The sequence below is a fragment of the Numida meleagris genome, chromosome 1, assembly GCF_002078875.1.
Source record: "Numida meleagris isolate 19003 breed g44 Domestic line chromosome 1, NumMel1.0, whole genome shotgun sequence".
Taxonomy (NCBI): domain Eukaryota; kingdom Metazoa; phylum Chordata; class Aves; order Galliformes; family Numididae; genus Numida; species Numida meleagris.
This window is the reverse complement of record NC_034409.1, coordinates 134,538,345-134,553,740: the sequence shown is the minus strand read 5'-3', so window position 1 is coordinate 134,553,740 and position 15,396 is coordinate 134,538,345. Positions and strand designations below refer to the sequence as shown.

Sequence of the window (15,396 nt, the reverse complement as noted above, 5' to 3'; positions counted from 1 at the left end):
AGGGACATGGCTTAGTGGTGGGACTCAGCTTGGTGGCTGCACTTGGTGATCTTGAAGGTCTGTTCCAACGTCGATGATTCTATGGTTATATGATGTGCTGCAGAGTTATGCCACTGTACCATGGAACTCTAAATCCTGAGTAATACTTCCAGCTGACGGTAATAGAGTTTTTAGATGCTTAAATAAATAATGGGACCAGGCACTGTTCGGGTCACATCCAAAACAAAGAGACCCACAGCTAGCTGACAAAACTGAACTTTCCAGATGACTGTGCAGCCTGAGGGTCAACATTTCCTGGTGAGAATGAATAGTGCAACTTTCACAGAAGCCACTGCGACATGCCTAAGCTCAGACGGGTCTCATTCCTTCTCCAGCTGATAAGTGTTATTTACAAGAGAACTACAGGAGCATCAAAACAAATCACGCTTTAATGTATATGTAATGATATAGTTCTATTACAGTTTATAGCATATACTCCTGAGTAAATAATACACTACTGAGATGTTGTTGCCTCTTGTGTCAGCTCTGACATATATTTAAAAACAACCAGACAGGCAAAACATTACTGACAAGCCCACAGAGATCAGGAAATTAAAGGTAATAACTACTCATCCAGGCTGGAAGTTCATTTCAAATTCATTCCCTTTCTCTCTTCACATCCACACCTCTGCAAGAGCAGAAGGATTAGTACTCTGGACTTGCAGCATAAACTATCCTTTTTCTCCCCATTATAGATTCCTTTTTAGATTCTCACTAGTACTCTGAGGCCATGTTTGTGGTTTAATTTGAAAAGATGTAGTGCCTGCAGGGATTAGGGAAGTGTCTCGCAAAAGCACAGGACTCAGTCTTGGAGGGGAACAGAAGTCATGAAGACAGTGATAAAAGTAGGAACAGGGTACAGGGATACTGCAGGTTGCAGCAGCCTTCACGGAAAAATAATTGCTGCTGCTATCAGGTGAATGTTCTATCATCGAGAAAATCACCAACCAGAAATCTCTATTTTGACTTCAAAGCAAATCCAGCACTGTCTCACCACAGGGCACTTATCACATTCATTAATTCACAGGGAAATTTCTTTTAATGTCTTGAATGCATATTTACAGCTTACTTAAAATTTCTCTTTAGTATTACTTTATAACAAGAGAAAAACATTCAAACATTCAACTCGTGTAGGCTGATGTACTGTCCTCTGGAAATACCACAAAAATAGGCTAATGGTCTTTAAGATTCCTGTGACTCATTTCTCTAATTCACTGACTCCATAAAACAATGACTGTGGCAATCACTCCAGGCCTTAATGTTCCCAGAAATAATGTATAAGCACTTAATGCATGGTGGTGCCACCGAGTATTGATGGAAATTGTTATATGTAAGACCAAGTAGCCTCATCAAATGCTAATTACCACAGCAGGAGCTGAAACGGACTTTGCAACTCTAAAGTAAGACTTTTTCTTCCTTAATGGTATGTGTGTAAAAAATAATAATACATCTATGCACAATGGCATCCGCAGCTGCATAAATAGCTGCATAAATTTCCAGTTTCTTCCTGCAAAAACTGGAGCTAAATTTATAAAATTCGGTATTTATGGAGGGGTTCTTACTATGTGTGTCTATGGCTGTGGATGGTGGTGAGGCCGAATATTATGCCATTCTGTTGGCCCTGATTATTTTTTGGCTCTTAATACTTGAGAATTCTAGACTGTGTCTTCCGTGAATAGACCACGGTGTTATGAAGAGAGCTAGAGAAGTCACACAAATGTACTCCTGGAGCTTCCAATACCCTCTAGTCTAAAGATGGTTGTGAACTGGAGAGAAAAACCCAAATAATTTTTGCCACCTTCTTCCAAATGTTCCTCTGACACCACCATCCATAAGAGCTCTGATTATCCTGGTTTGCAGCTTCTCAGTTCCCCTAGTTGAGGCCTAATTAAGCATTGTGTGGATGAGCACCAAGAGAATTATATTTTATTCAGTCTTGTTTTCTCTCAGAGTAACCCTTTCAGTGCCAAGCACTGGTGTCTAGCTCACCCCCCCGGGGCTTTAAATGTTTTCATAGCAAATAGGTTCTCAATTTTGGGATCAAGCAACATAAAAATTCAAAGGCAGAAAGACAGGGAAGATTAAAGTGAAGGCTTGACCTCTAAAAGATGTTAATTTAATCCCAAGTTCACAATTAACCTCTTGATAATTGAACAACATGCTCATCAGGATCCTGTGCAATGGCTCCTGTAGTAAGTTCTTCTCCAGAGAGATGGTGGTGGAAAACAAGTAAAAAAAAATCCCACACAAACAAGAAGGGAAAATGCACTCTCCGGTCAATTCTGCTAAAATGTCACGCATGTACACATTGAGTGTGTCGGATGGACAGTACTTTGTGGCGTAGTGCAAACACCAAGAGAGAGCCTTGCTTGCTCTTGACTCTTCCAAATCAGCAGCTGACTGGCAGGTAGCGTGAAGCCTCGGGATTACCCCTGTGCAAAAATGATTTCAGTCGTAAAGTGTTTTTGGGTTAGCACCCTGAGGAGCAGCTGGAAAAAAAAAACTTGTTTTTGTTTTACAGGCAAGAGGATTTCATGCTCAGTTGAATACATGCTCTTCTAAACCTCAGCCTTCTCTGCTTCGATTCAGTCAAAAATTAGATTTTGTGGTCCTTGAAAAATCTTTCAAAACGTGTTCATGATGAGACAAATTACAGGATAAAGAGACCACACTGTCTCACGCTAGTAGGGAATTCTGCTTTGACCTGGATCCTCAGTAGCTCATGTAATCGGTCCATAGATTTAGTCAGCTCATATGTCTCATTTGCAGCCATTTTGACAAATAATGTAATATATCCTAATATACAGAGTATATTTAAAGACCTATTAGTAGCATACAAAATGCAGCTTGTATGCCTGCCTGAACTTCTGCTTAAAAAACTCAGCTCCTTGCCACCTCCAAAGCCCTTCAACAAGAGTTCTCTACAAAGTTATTTAAAACTGAGACACAACAAATAGGGAATGTTTGACTCCAGCTGGAAAGTAATTCAGAGTAGAACTGACTATATAGTCCCCTTCATACAGGGACTATATGAAGACTAGGAAACAACTCAGGTTAGACTTCAGCAAAGTCTTACGCTGCTTTTATGACACATGTGGATCCAAATAACAGGAACACAGGTCAGACCAACTAACACTACTTCTCTTGCCGTTCTGACCAGTGCAGTCCCTTGAGATAGCTGCCACTTGTTTCAGCTGTCTAAATCTCTGGATGTCCAGTTCATTGTCATCTGTAGACAACAGAAGAGCAGGTTGGATACAATTTGGACTCCAGACCAAAGCTGAAAAATACATGAATTTCTCTTCTTTTCTCAGAGCCTGTTAGGCACTTGAAAATTCCAGGTTTGTAGTCAGTCTCTGGATTTTAAATATAATCTGTATGCTGCTCATGGCCAGCACATTTAGGCTATCGGCCAAGGCTCAACCAGAGTTCTGCTATTACATTTTCTCAGCTAAAATCCAGCGCTTCTAAGTAACTGATAAGGAGTCACACTTCCAAATGATTTATACAGGAAGACACTTCAAGGAAGATTTTTCATTTCAAATGCTGTTGCTGCTTGGGACTGGGAGCGTGCAAGACATTGTTCTCAGCTTTTCCTGAACATGTGGCCTCCAGTTAGGAGCCCATTCTGACACCCACAGATACAAGTGGATTTCCTGTGCATGGTGATGAGTTGTTCGAAACGCGCGCACAAGTTCCTCCTGCCAGGAGCATCCCTTCTTCCCCTCTCAGCTGCTGTCCTGGTGTGCTCACAGCCACACTTCATTATTCATGACAAGCATTTTCTGTCGAAAACCAGGGTGTTTGGTGTGCTACTGACGTCTGACCTTTCCAAACAGCAGGGACGAATAATTCATAAGGGGTGCAAATGGAAGCAGGACAAGCCATCTGAGGCCTAGGCATGATTGCTGTCTGGGGGGACCTTTCCTGCTCCCCTGGGAGTCTCAGTTACGAGCAGCTCCTCTGCACCCGTAACCTAATTCAGCTTCTGCTCCATCACACGCCTCTCACATCTTCAATAAAAACCCATGATGGGGCATTCTGCACAATGGACTGATGCTATCACCTTTCAGATGGAGGTCTCGGGTTCAATAAGTGACACTTGGCATGCAACAAAAAAGCATAGAACAAATCTGGCTGCAAGAGAAATGAAGATCCCAGCATTGTCCCTTTGAAAATAAGTGCTTTTTATCTTGACTACTGTGGCTTCCCAGTCACTGTTTTATCCATCTGAGGTGGTCTGAATTTGATCCTGCTTTTGAGCATCCCTAGGTTGGCAGTCAATGAAGATATCTTTTAGACTCTCAAAATGCATCTTGGGTATTGGGAAGCAGTTGAGTAGGTATTGCTTAAAGAACAATGAATGTGTTATCAAAAGTCTGTGGTCTGCAATTATTGAATTAATAATATGCAGAAGTGCTTTCAGAGCCTAAGATTTCATACTACGGTCTGCGTGTCAGCACTCAAGATGCAGAGATCTGTGCCCTCCTGGAGAAGTAGGAGGCTTATTATAGCCTAACAACTCATAAAAACAGAAAACATGTCAGCTCTGCATGAAAGTCTGGTTTCAATTCACAAATACCGACAAAAACCATGGGAATATAGTACCATGCATGACATAACTCTTAAGGGGTGCAATATATTGCACATTTACTGAAATATCTGAAATGTACACCTAGATTTTAAGTTCCTACAGCCTTTAACATCTCTGTTTCCTCTCCAGTTGGCAGAGAGAAAGCAAGTGCCCCAGATGGAAGTGCTTCTGGTCTATAGGGAAATGGATGCTGGTTTTTGGTAGGCCGTTCCACCAGGCACTGACCGGTTGGTCACCTGAGGTAGGGCAGCTGATGCTGTTCAAAAGCTTCTGTGATTGAATTCATAGAATCAGAGATTCACAGAGTGGCTTGGGTTGTTGGAAGGGACCTCACAGCCCACCCAGCCCCAACCCCTGCTGTGGGCAGGGCTGTCCCCCACCAGCCCAGGCTGCCCTGGGTCCCATCCTACCTGGCCTTAAGCACTTCCAGGGATGGGGAATTCTGCTTGTTCAAAGGACAGGCTATAGGAAAACATGCATGTCAAATTTTTTAAAAAGGCAGAACCTTCCTTCCAGCTAAACACTGATCCTGGTATGTACTTAACGAACTGAACAAAATTCCTCTATTTCTTTTCATGAGGAGAATTTAAACAAACAGTGGCGAAGTGTCTGAAAATTTCAAGGATGTTATTTAAAGACATAGTAACCCAAATTTAGAATCTAACAGTGAAAAGAAAGGCATAAATTTGCTTGACAGTCAGCACTGAAACTGTAAATTTGTTCTTTCCCTTATTAAAAGAAATACTTTGGCTGAAATTGCTGCGGCAGACTAGCAGGGGCCTGAGATGGTTATAGAGAGGGCTATGAGGACAGCTTGCAGGGCAGACACGTGCCACCCAAGGGAGGAAGGAGAGAGTGACCCTGCTTCCCACGGCTGAGCACGGTGCTGTTTGGTGGCAGTGACTCTCTAGTGGCAGAGCCAGCCTGTGGGTTGTCAGTGTGTCAGATCCCTAACGAGACACACAGGACATTTCACCTTAAAAATGCCAAATGTCTTCACGAACAAAACAATCTGAAGACAAGGCTCTTGCTGCTCTGAACACCTCAACTTGGCAGCGCTGAGGTCCACTGCCTGTGCTGTTTTGGCTGGCATTCAGCCACGCTTGAATAAAATAAAAATTCTGAGCCGATCTTCTGTCTGAGGCTGGAGCATCGTTAATTGTTTCGGAGTGGTGCCCAGTCTCAGCAGATAGCAGAGAAGGAGCTGAATTTCTGATATTTTTATTTAAAATGCAACCCCTAAAATTATGGATTTAATAGATACATAAATACAGATGCACAATTTTAATGCTCATTTTCTAAGAGGCAGATTCTGAGCTCTCTGCAGACCTCTCTAAGAGGGCTGGAAGCAGATGAAGTCATGTTAGTAGCTCTTGTGATTTTACTGCAAGCCTTGAAGCAATGAGGCATTTTTCTGCAGGCTGCTCCTCCAGTCAGGAGAACAGAGTGAGAATGTCAGTTCTACTTTTTTTTCCCAATAGATTCCTAGCAAAGTTTGAAAATGTGAATCTTTAAATCCCTCAAACCAGACAGCAAATAGTAAGGCCTCCAAAAGCAGACAGACGCATTCACACGTGCAAATGCCACTTTTGCAGTGACTGGATACCCGGGACTGCAATAATATGTTTTGACAGAGGGAAGAGCAACAAAGCTGGTGAAGGGTCTGGAGTGCAAGTCTTATGAGGAACGACTGAGGGAACTGGGATTGTTTAATATGGAGAAGGCTCAGGGGAGACCTCATTGTTCTCTACAGGAACCTGAAAAGAGGTTGTGGTGAGGTGGGGACTGGCATCTTTTCCCAGGTAACAGTGACAGGATGAGAAGGAATGGACATAAGTTGCACCAGGGGAGGTTCAGGTTGGATGTTAGGAGACATTTCTTCTCAGAAGGAGCGGTGAGGCACTGGCACAGGCTGCCCTGTGGAGTCATCATCCCTGGAGGTTCAAGAAATGTGTGGTTGTAGCACTGAGGGACATGGTTATAGAGGGCATGGTGGGGATGGCTTGGAGGTTGGGCTAGATGACCTTAGAGGTCTTTTTCAACCGTAATAGTTCTATAAATCTCTTTCTCCAAGGTTGAACACAGCAAGCAAGACTCTTCTTCCCCTCCCTGGGTTTTGGCTAAGATCACTTTGTCCAGCAGTGATAGAGGCCCGTACCCATCTGCCTTGCCTGCCTGCCTTACCTGAGGCAGAAGAACTGGGGCCACAGCACTGTCCCTGTGTCCGCCTGTGCCCACTGGGTTGGCTTCATTGCACTCCAGCCCTAGCTGTGCCTCTCGTCACGACATAGATTTCATGCCCTTCTCTCTGCGTGAAGGACCCAGCTAACCTCCCTTCAGCATCCATTTAAAGCTCCTTATGGGGAACACTGATTCCTTCTTGGCCCCAACCACATGCGTCCAGACACCACAACAGTCTGTGAGGCGAGCAGGGCTTTGCACACCAGTTGTTCTGCCAAAGCAGGGGAGGATAATTAAAGCACTTTCTGCTTTCTGGTCTAATTTTTGTACTGTGCTTAGACTGAGCCTTCACATGACTCTGGCAAAGCGTATGCACGCTTTTCTCTTCAACTAGTACAAGAACAGAAAAGCCACAGGCTGTCACATCTCTGCAAAGTCCAAATGTGTCACTCTGAGTGCCAAAAACCTGGGTGTCATTTACTTGACGAGCCTGGGACCCTCACTCTCATCGAGAGTTTGCACTGAGTTGCAGATGTCCCAGTACATCTTGGCACACACGCTGCTTTCAGTGGGGGGCCATATCCTCACCTTCACACTCCTCAACAGTGAGGTTTGGGACCATTATTATTCTCCATTTTCTTCTACAGCTCCAAACTGCAACTTGCCATTTGGATTCCCTTATCAGCATAAGTAGTGGGTGTTTGCACAGGATTTCAGCGTGTCCTCGGGGGCTTTGCTCCTGCTTTGCCCACCCTTTGGCAGCAGCAGCCCAAAAATCCTTTGGATCTGCTGGGATTTTTGAGCAGGGAAGAAGTGAAGGGCTACACATCAGTATGTGTGCCTGTCTGATACCTTGCTGAGTGTTTCTTGGCAGCAGCTGCTAACCAGGTACCAGCTGCTTGCTGAACTACAGCACAGTTGTTTGTCTTCCAGTAATCTATAAAGAAATAATCACTCTACAAATTTTTTTGTCCCTGATGTGTACCAAGCACGTGAAGTTCATACTGGTAATGTCACTCTAAGTGGGAGCAAATACAGTCCAGAGTAGGGATAGCAGGATCACTCAAGATTATCTCTCTCTATAACAGAAAGTGATGGAATATGTACATCCTGTAGGATTATGGTTTTTTTTTAATGTAGTGTAAGTCAATAGTTACATCCAGAGGAGGGAACCAAAGCTGGCAGAAGTGCTGGAAGGCATATCCTAAGTGAGGAGAGGCTGAGGATACTGGGCTGTCTAGGCTGGAGAGCAGAAGGCTGAGAGGTGACCTCTGCTCTCTGCAGCTCCCTGAGAACAGGATGCAGAAGGAGGTGTCAAGCTCTGCTCCTGGGAACCAAAGCCAGGATGCAAGGGAATGGCACAAAGTGGCACCAGGGGAGGGTCAGACTGGGCACTGGGAAACACTTATTTAACATGAAGGTGGTCAAACAGTGGGACAGGCTTCCTAGAGAGGTGGCTGATGCCCTGTGCCTGTTCAGGAGGCATTTGGATAATGCCCTCAACAACATACTTTATTCCATTTTGCTTTGAATCAAACTGAAAATGATTTGGCCTTATTCTCCAGCTCATCATGCCTGCCCACTCATTAAGGCATGGATGGGAAATACTGTTGTGCTAAACCCTGTCAAACAAGAGAGACAGTGCTCTGCAGCAGCTAGTGTGGGTTGTTCCAGAGGATGCGAAGCAGCCCTCAGCCATGCCCTCCAGGCTGCTGGGCTGGGCATAGTCCCTTACTCCTTACCTGGGCAGGAGCGCTGGAGGACAGGTGTGCTAGGTCCCCAATCCTGGCGGCTGCCCGTGGGTCGCTGGAGCTGATGAGGACGGGAGCACTGATCTCCATGGAGTGCCGGTTGCTGGCAGCCTGGGAGGACTTGTGGGTCATGCTGAGGGCGGTGAAGGAGTGCCGCTTCTTGGCATTCTTCTTGCCCTCCACTGGCCGTGGAGCTGCTGCCGTTGCCCCTGCACTGCTTGGTGTGGGACATGGCCCCAGCCCCACTGCCGCAGCTGGGTCCGGTGGTGCCTCACAGCCAGCAGCAGCTGCTGAGCAAGTCTTGTCCATCTCAATGAGCTGCTTGGCAGAGTCGTTGAGCTGGGTGCAGGGAAAGGGGACAGAGAAGAAGGATGGAAAGGAGGCAGAGGGAGAAAAGGAAAGGAAAAAGGTTGAGAAAAAGGAGTGGCAAGAGAAGAAAAGGAGAAGGGGAAAGGGAAGGGGAAGGGGAAATGAAGGGGAAAGGGAAAGGAAAGGGAAAGGAAAGGGAAAGGAAAGGGAAAGGAAGGGAAGAAAAGAGACAGAAAAAAAACAAGGAAAGAAAGAAAAAGAAGGTGGTAGAAAAACAGGAAAATGAAAAAGGGGCAGAAAAAGAAAAGAGACAAATAGAAGAGGTAGAAAAAGAAGGAAAAAAAAGAAAAAAAAAGAAAAAAGAGAAAAGAAGGAGGGACATTAATGATCCATCACAGCTTCTTGGTGGCTGCACCTAGGCTACTGTCATCTGAGCACCTTGATCCTTTCCCCACAGAATGGATGCCCCAGGGATGCGGACCCTGCAGGCATTCCGGTCCCAGCAAGGGGATGATGCTGGTCACCAAGGTGGCGGTGGCCAAACCCAGGCAAGAAGGGGTCTCAGGCACTGAGGCACCAGACATCATAAATCAGTGCACAACTTCAAACCCTTCTGATTTCCTCTCCTTGCCTCCAACCTCACGCAGGCTATCCCTGCACAAAAGCAATACAAAGGCATTCTTCCCACTGTACCACATCAGCTGGTGAGGAGCATGATGACCCCTGAAAGAACTGGTTGGGGTACAGCTTAAAGAGTTTGTATAATCAGTCCATGTGATGGGTTTATAACTTAGTCTGAAATCCACAGAGAGAGTGGAGCCCCGGGATGTCCAGGCCAGCTTTCTGCCCACAGTTCTTTGTTCAGTTCACACTTTCAGATATCTCATGCCTAAAAATGCCAAAGGCATGCTGGATGAGACCACCCTGTCTCTTAAGCTTCTTACTTCCTATACAGGCAAGCTACTTCTCACAGAATGGGATGGTTTTTAGGCACTCGGATGGAGTGGGTCCAGAAGAGGCCACAAGGATGATCAGAGGTGTGGAGCATCTCTCCTATGAAGAAATGCTGAGGAGAAGGCTTTGGAGAGACCTCATTGCAGCCTACCAGTACTTAAAGGGGGCTTATATAAAAGTGGGAATCTGACTCTTTACACAGACAATGATATGACAAGGGGGAACAGTTTTAAACCAAAAGAAGGGAGATTTGGATAAGATGTTAGGAGGAAATTCTTTACTCAGAGGGCGGTGAGGCGCTGGCACAGGCTGCCCAGAGAAGCTGTGGTGCCCCATCCCTGGAGGTGCTCAAGGCCAGGTTGGATGGGGCCCTGGGCAGCCTGAGCTGGAGAGGGGCAGCTCTGTCCATGGCAGGGGATTGGGACTGGATGATCACAGAATCACAGAACTGTAGGGGCTGGAAGGGACCTATGGAGATTATCTAGTCCAAGTCTCTGCTAAAGCAGGTTCCGTGCAGTAGGATTGCACAGGAAACCGTCAGGGCAGGCTTTGAATACCTCCAGAGAAGGAGACTCCACAATCTCTCTGGGCAGCCTGCAGTGCTGTCATCCTCAAAAGAAATAAGTTCTTTCTCATGTTCACACGGAACTTCCTGTATTCCAGGTTGTGCCCACTGCCCCTCGTCCTGTCACTGGGCACCACCAAAAAGAGCCTGGCCTCATCCACTTGGTTCCCGCCTGTTATATATTTATAAGCATTGATAAGATTCCCCCTCAGTCTTCTCTTCTCCAAGCTGAACAGCTCTAGGTCTGTCAGCCTTTTCTCATAAGGGAGATTTTCCAGGCCCCTAATAATCTCTGTGGACTTCCACTGTACTATCTATAGTAGCTCCCTGTCTTTCTTGAACTGGGGAGCCCAAAACTGGACACAGTACTCCAGATGTGGCCTCATCGGGGCAGAGTAGAGGGGGAGGACCACCTCCCTCAACCTGCTGGCCACGCACTTTTTAATGCACCCCAGGTTACCACTAGCCTTCTTGGCCACAAAGGCATCTTTAAGGTCCCTTCCAAACCAAGCCATTTTGTGATTCTGTGTTTGTATGATACATGGAGGCCCTGTAGGCAGCAGTGCTATCTGCACAGCACTCATTTCCAATAGATCTTCCCTCAAGGGGTGCTAAAAGCTGAGGGAAAATGCCACATTTTGCCAGCAGACCTATGTATCAAATTGCCATGTAATGCAATATGTTTGCATTTAATGAATAAAAACAACATACGAAAAAGGAAGGCACGGTTAACACATACATGCTTTGGCGTGCACTACTATTCTGAGATCCACAAGAACCAAAAGTACATTTGGTCATATTCTGGACCAGAACTAGACTATTTTTGTTTCTATAACCACTGTATGAAATATGGCAGCATCCAAAAAAACTCAGTCAAGGACAAGGCCTCCTTGGGCTCCCCAAAAAAAGAATATTTGCTACTTGCTGTCAAGCCAATTTAGAAACCTATTACAAGTGAATACAAGAAGGGAAAAGAGAGGGATGGAAAAGATAACAGTACAAGTGCACAGTTAAACAAATGTGTAACTGAGAGGCTTTTATGGCTCCAAATCACTGCCATCATGCTGCAAACGCAAATGAGAAATAGATACTGTCAGCCTCATGCCAGCCCTCCAAAGTCTGAGAGCACTTCTGACTCCATGAGGACTCACTTCCACAAAAAGGCAACAAACACCAGCACCTAGAAAAACGTCAGCCTGCAGGTTCCTTCATTCAGTGACAGCCAGCATCAGGGCAACCGGGAGCCTCTAATTAGCGATGCTCCATGGCTGTCAGAGCCCTGGGAGACCTACTGCCATTCAATTAGCAGGCCATTTTCCCAGCTGCACTCTCCAATGTGAGATCATGCTTACAGTCAGCATAGTGCGCTGCACCTGCCAATTTTTGCCAATAACAGCTGATCCCATTTCAGATTCTCCAAGAATGTCCATTATTTCCCACTTCATCATGCTCTAAATTGGTACAACCTAGTATTTGCCAGCAGGCTCCAAGTTGCAGGAAATCCAGATGGTTCCCCTCCCTTAAGTAGGTGTTACAGCTCCGCTTACCCAACTGACAGAGATTGTCTGGTTGGATTATTTGACATACTAAGGAGAAAGACATTGAATTCGCACAATACTTTTCTACAACAGAGGGTGAGGAAATTCTTTGCTAGTCAACTTCAAGTAGGGTAAGAATGTATTTTAGCTCTTTGACATAAGAAAATATGAAGAGTTAAAAAAAAATTTAGAACTTCCTGAATTTACAGCAATGCCCCATACGGAAAAAGTGCTCCAGCTCTCAGTATCAGAACTCTGATTCGTCTTTTAAGAATTAGATAATAAATCCTAATGGCTGGAATCCAGCTTAACAATGAGACTGTTCTTTTTAAAACAACAAAACCCATTACTCTCTTGTTCACAGCAAAACCGAGTTAAAAAGGTCAGTAAGAGACCTAGCATCTAAACAAAGAGTGATAAAAAACAGCCTCATATTGATATAAACAAAGTCATTTTCATTATTGGTAGGAGATTAAAGGCAAAAAGAAAACCCCTTCTCAAAACAGTCAAGCTAATGAACTTTGGGGAATGTCAAAGTCTTCCTGAAATACTGAGAAAAAATTATTTTAGCCTGCCAAGATAACAAATGCTTTATAGCTTTACCACTCTATTTTTGTAGAGAACTCTGTTTTTAAACAGCTTTGCCCATGGATGCTGGAAAGTACTTCCCAAATAGGCTATGAGCACCAGAGAAAAGGTTTTGCTTACTACTTTGTAAAAGCAAATGATGCTGTCTCTTCACAAAGAACTTTCAGAAACCCTTTTTAAAACGTAAACACAACTGCAAATTTCTTATTTTATACTGTGACTATGTAAACAAGCATGGCTTTCTGGTCTCTGTCATCTGATCTTCAGGCAGATCTGCTTCCAAAGGAGAAGCTTAATGGAAAGTTCTGACCCACAGTCAGTCTCAGGAATTTGACATTTCTGAAGACTGTAGCTCTTATGACAAACCCTAATGCTGGAGTGCAGCTTTCTTGCTTGTTTCTGATCTTTCCTCTGAAACTCTGGCCCAGCTAATCCCAAATTGTAAAATGTCCTTGAGACTGCAGTAATAAGAAAACTCAGGATACAATTCAGAGGGGCAGGGCTTGGCTTCAAACACCAAACCAGGCAAACATTCCCAGAAGCCCTGCATTCCCTGAGAAGGTGAAACCCTGCATGACGAACCTGTGTGGCTGCTGAGGGATGCTGTCAGATAAGAGCTGCAACAAAATACTGGGGGAGAGTGTTTTGTTTTTCTTCTTCTGGCTTTTAGACAGGATATTTTAGATTTTCTACCTGCCATGTGGGCGGCAAAGGTGTCAACACTAAGCTGCCTCACTCAGGACTTCTAGCTCCAAAATAATTGCTTTAGTAGTCTCATGGTAAACCTCATTTTTTAGCAGAATGGATTATGATGACTTTCTCTCTTTCTGTTGCACATAGCTACACACACACATGTGCACACACAGTTCTCATCTGCACTGGCTGTTCCCAAGCAGGACTTAGTCTGCCCTGTGTACCCCAATGCAACGCGATTAAACTAAAGTTTCAGTGAGCAACTACTTACACAGCCAATTTGGGAAGATGAGCAAAGGGAAAGCTACCTCTTGGCCAGCATACATTTGGTAGGGACACAATTAGTCCCAGCTTTAGTCAGAAAAACAAATTGTTACTGTGGAACAAGCTAGGCGCCCACGAGAGTAGGCCAAATTTAAACAATTACGTTTTGCTGTTCTGGTCTGTAATGGCAGCATTTTGGTCATTTATTTGCTGGTGTAACAATAGAATCATGCAATCATTGAATTGGAAGGGACCCTTAAAGGCCATCTTGTCCAACTCCCCAGCAATGATCAGGGACACCTACAGCTCGATCACGTTGCTCAGAGCCCCGTCCAGCCTGACCTTGAGCGTCTCCAGGCACAGGGCATCCTCCACCTCTATGGGCAACCTGTGCCAGTGCCTTACCACCCTTACTGTAAAAAAGCATTTTTCTTATATCCAGTTTTTCTTACACCCACCAGCAAAAAGAAAAGGACAGCACCACCATAATTTCTGTGGGTAATCCATAAGCAAGTGTAGCGGCAAAACTCAACCACTGCATCTCCCCCAACAAATATCCCAGGGTGTTTGCCAACCCATGGCACTGGCAAAATGGCTGCAGTGCAGTTGAGACCTTCAGAGGACCTCATGACACACAGTGGCCACCACAGCAGCTCCCAGGCTGGTGCAGTTCCAGGTGGCATGGTCTTCTCCAAGAAAGGGGGCAGTAGGTATTTGCTACTGAATGCTCCTGGTTTTCTAGGCACTGAGGAATGGGTAAAGGATTCACTTGTGACTGATGTCTGACCTGCCACAGAGAGGGCCCTACTCTGTTTCTGGTTTAGCAACATACTTGGGTGCATGCTTCAGGCTGGGCACAGAACAAAGTGCCTTGAGTGGGACTAAAATGTCATTCTTTTCTGAATAAGGAAGGATTGCTTACATTCTCAGCGTTACGCACGTTCTTAAGTATTTTACTAGACTGGCGCCAGTCTGAACCAGAAAGTGCTGTTTATTAGGGTTTACAGGAAAATACTGGTTCATTTGCTCTGTAAGATTTTTTCTGTCTCTATAGAAGGAACTGGCCAAAGGATAGTACTCTTCAAATACAGATTTAAGACCAGAAATGTATTACTTCAGGCCCCCTTTGAAAGTTTGCAAAACTCCCCAATTCAGTGCATACCTGATAAAAAGAATAAACTGCTCAGAAAAAAAAAAAAAAAGTTATCATGTTTAAGGTTTTAGAGAGAAACCAGTGAGCGGAGAAGAAAGAAAAAATAAGATTGTTAATAAAAGTTCTTCACAATGCCTCTCTGAAAGAGTGAAAATACTTCCACCCAGGGACTGCTAATTTTTATAATTTACAGTTCATAAATATTGAGAAGATCACGCACATCCCTATTTTATGCCTTGCAGAAACTTTGGCAACATCAAGTTCCAGAGCTGATTTTGTGATTAAAATAAAGCAGCCTCAATTTATTACTGCGCTTTCAGTTCAGAGTAGTTACTTTCAGGAAATATTAAGTTCTTATGCCCTCATTAAATTAGTTTTGCTAGTATTATAACTTATGCTTTGAAACACAGTGAGGTTATTAAACAAGTAAGGGCATAACTATACAGGAACCCCTGTCCCTGCTAGTTTCCTGAGTGGACTGCATCTGTGAAAGCATTCTCATCTCCAAAAAGCAGCATTTTAGAAAGTTAAAGCAGTTTTTCTTCTTGTTACCCCTACTGGCAAATGCAGGCTACAGCCCTTGTTCTAGTGCAGCCAAGTAGCTAAAGCACCCTTTGACTCAAATGGGCATTAGGGGATCCATATGGATCCATATGGGCATCCAGTATTCATTGGGTAAGTTAGCACAGGCAACATACAGCACTTCCAAAGATTTACTAATGGGATATTAGCAGACTAAGCTGTGCCAGAGGCTCTTCACTGAATGC

The 15,396-nt window shown here is 44.6% G+C and overlaps 1 protein-coding gene across 1 annotated transcript in view; it reads right to left on the bottom strand.

Moving 5' to 3' along the window:
• SH3RF3 (SH3 domain containing ring finger 3) overlaps window positions 1-15,396 on the bottom strand; it is a gene marked incomplete at its 5' end in the record, with an annotated part of 238,431 nt that overhangs the window by 49,665 nt on the left and 173,370 nt on the right. Inside the window, one exon of the mRNA XM_021401318.1 lies at window positions 8,557-8,904. Within this exon, the coding sequence (XP_021256993.1) occupies window positions 8,557-8,904 (348 nt within the window). The remainder of the gene's footprint in view (window positions 1-8,556; window positions 8,905-15,396) is intronic.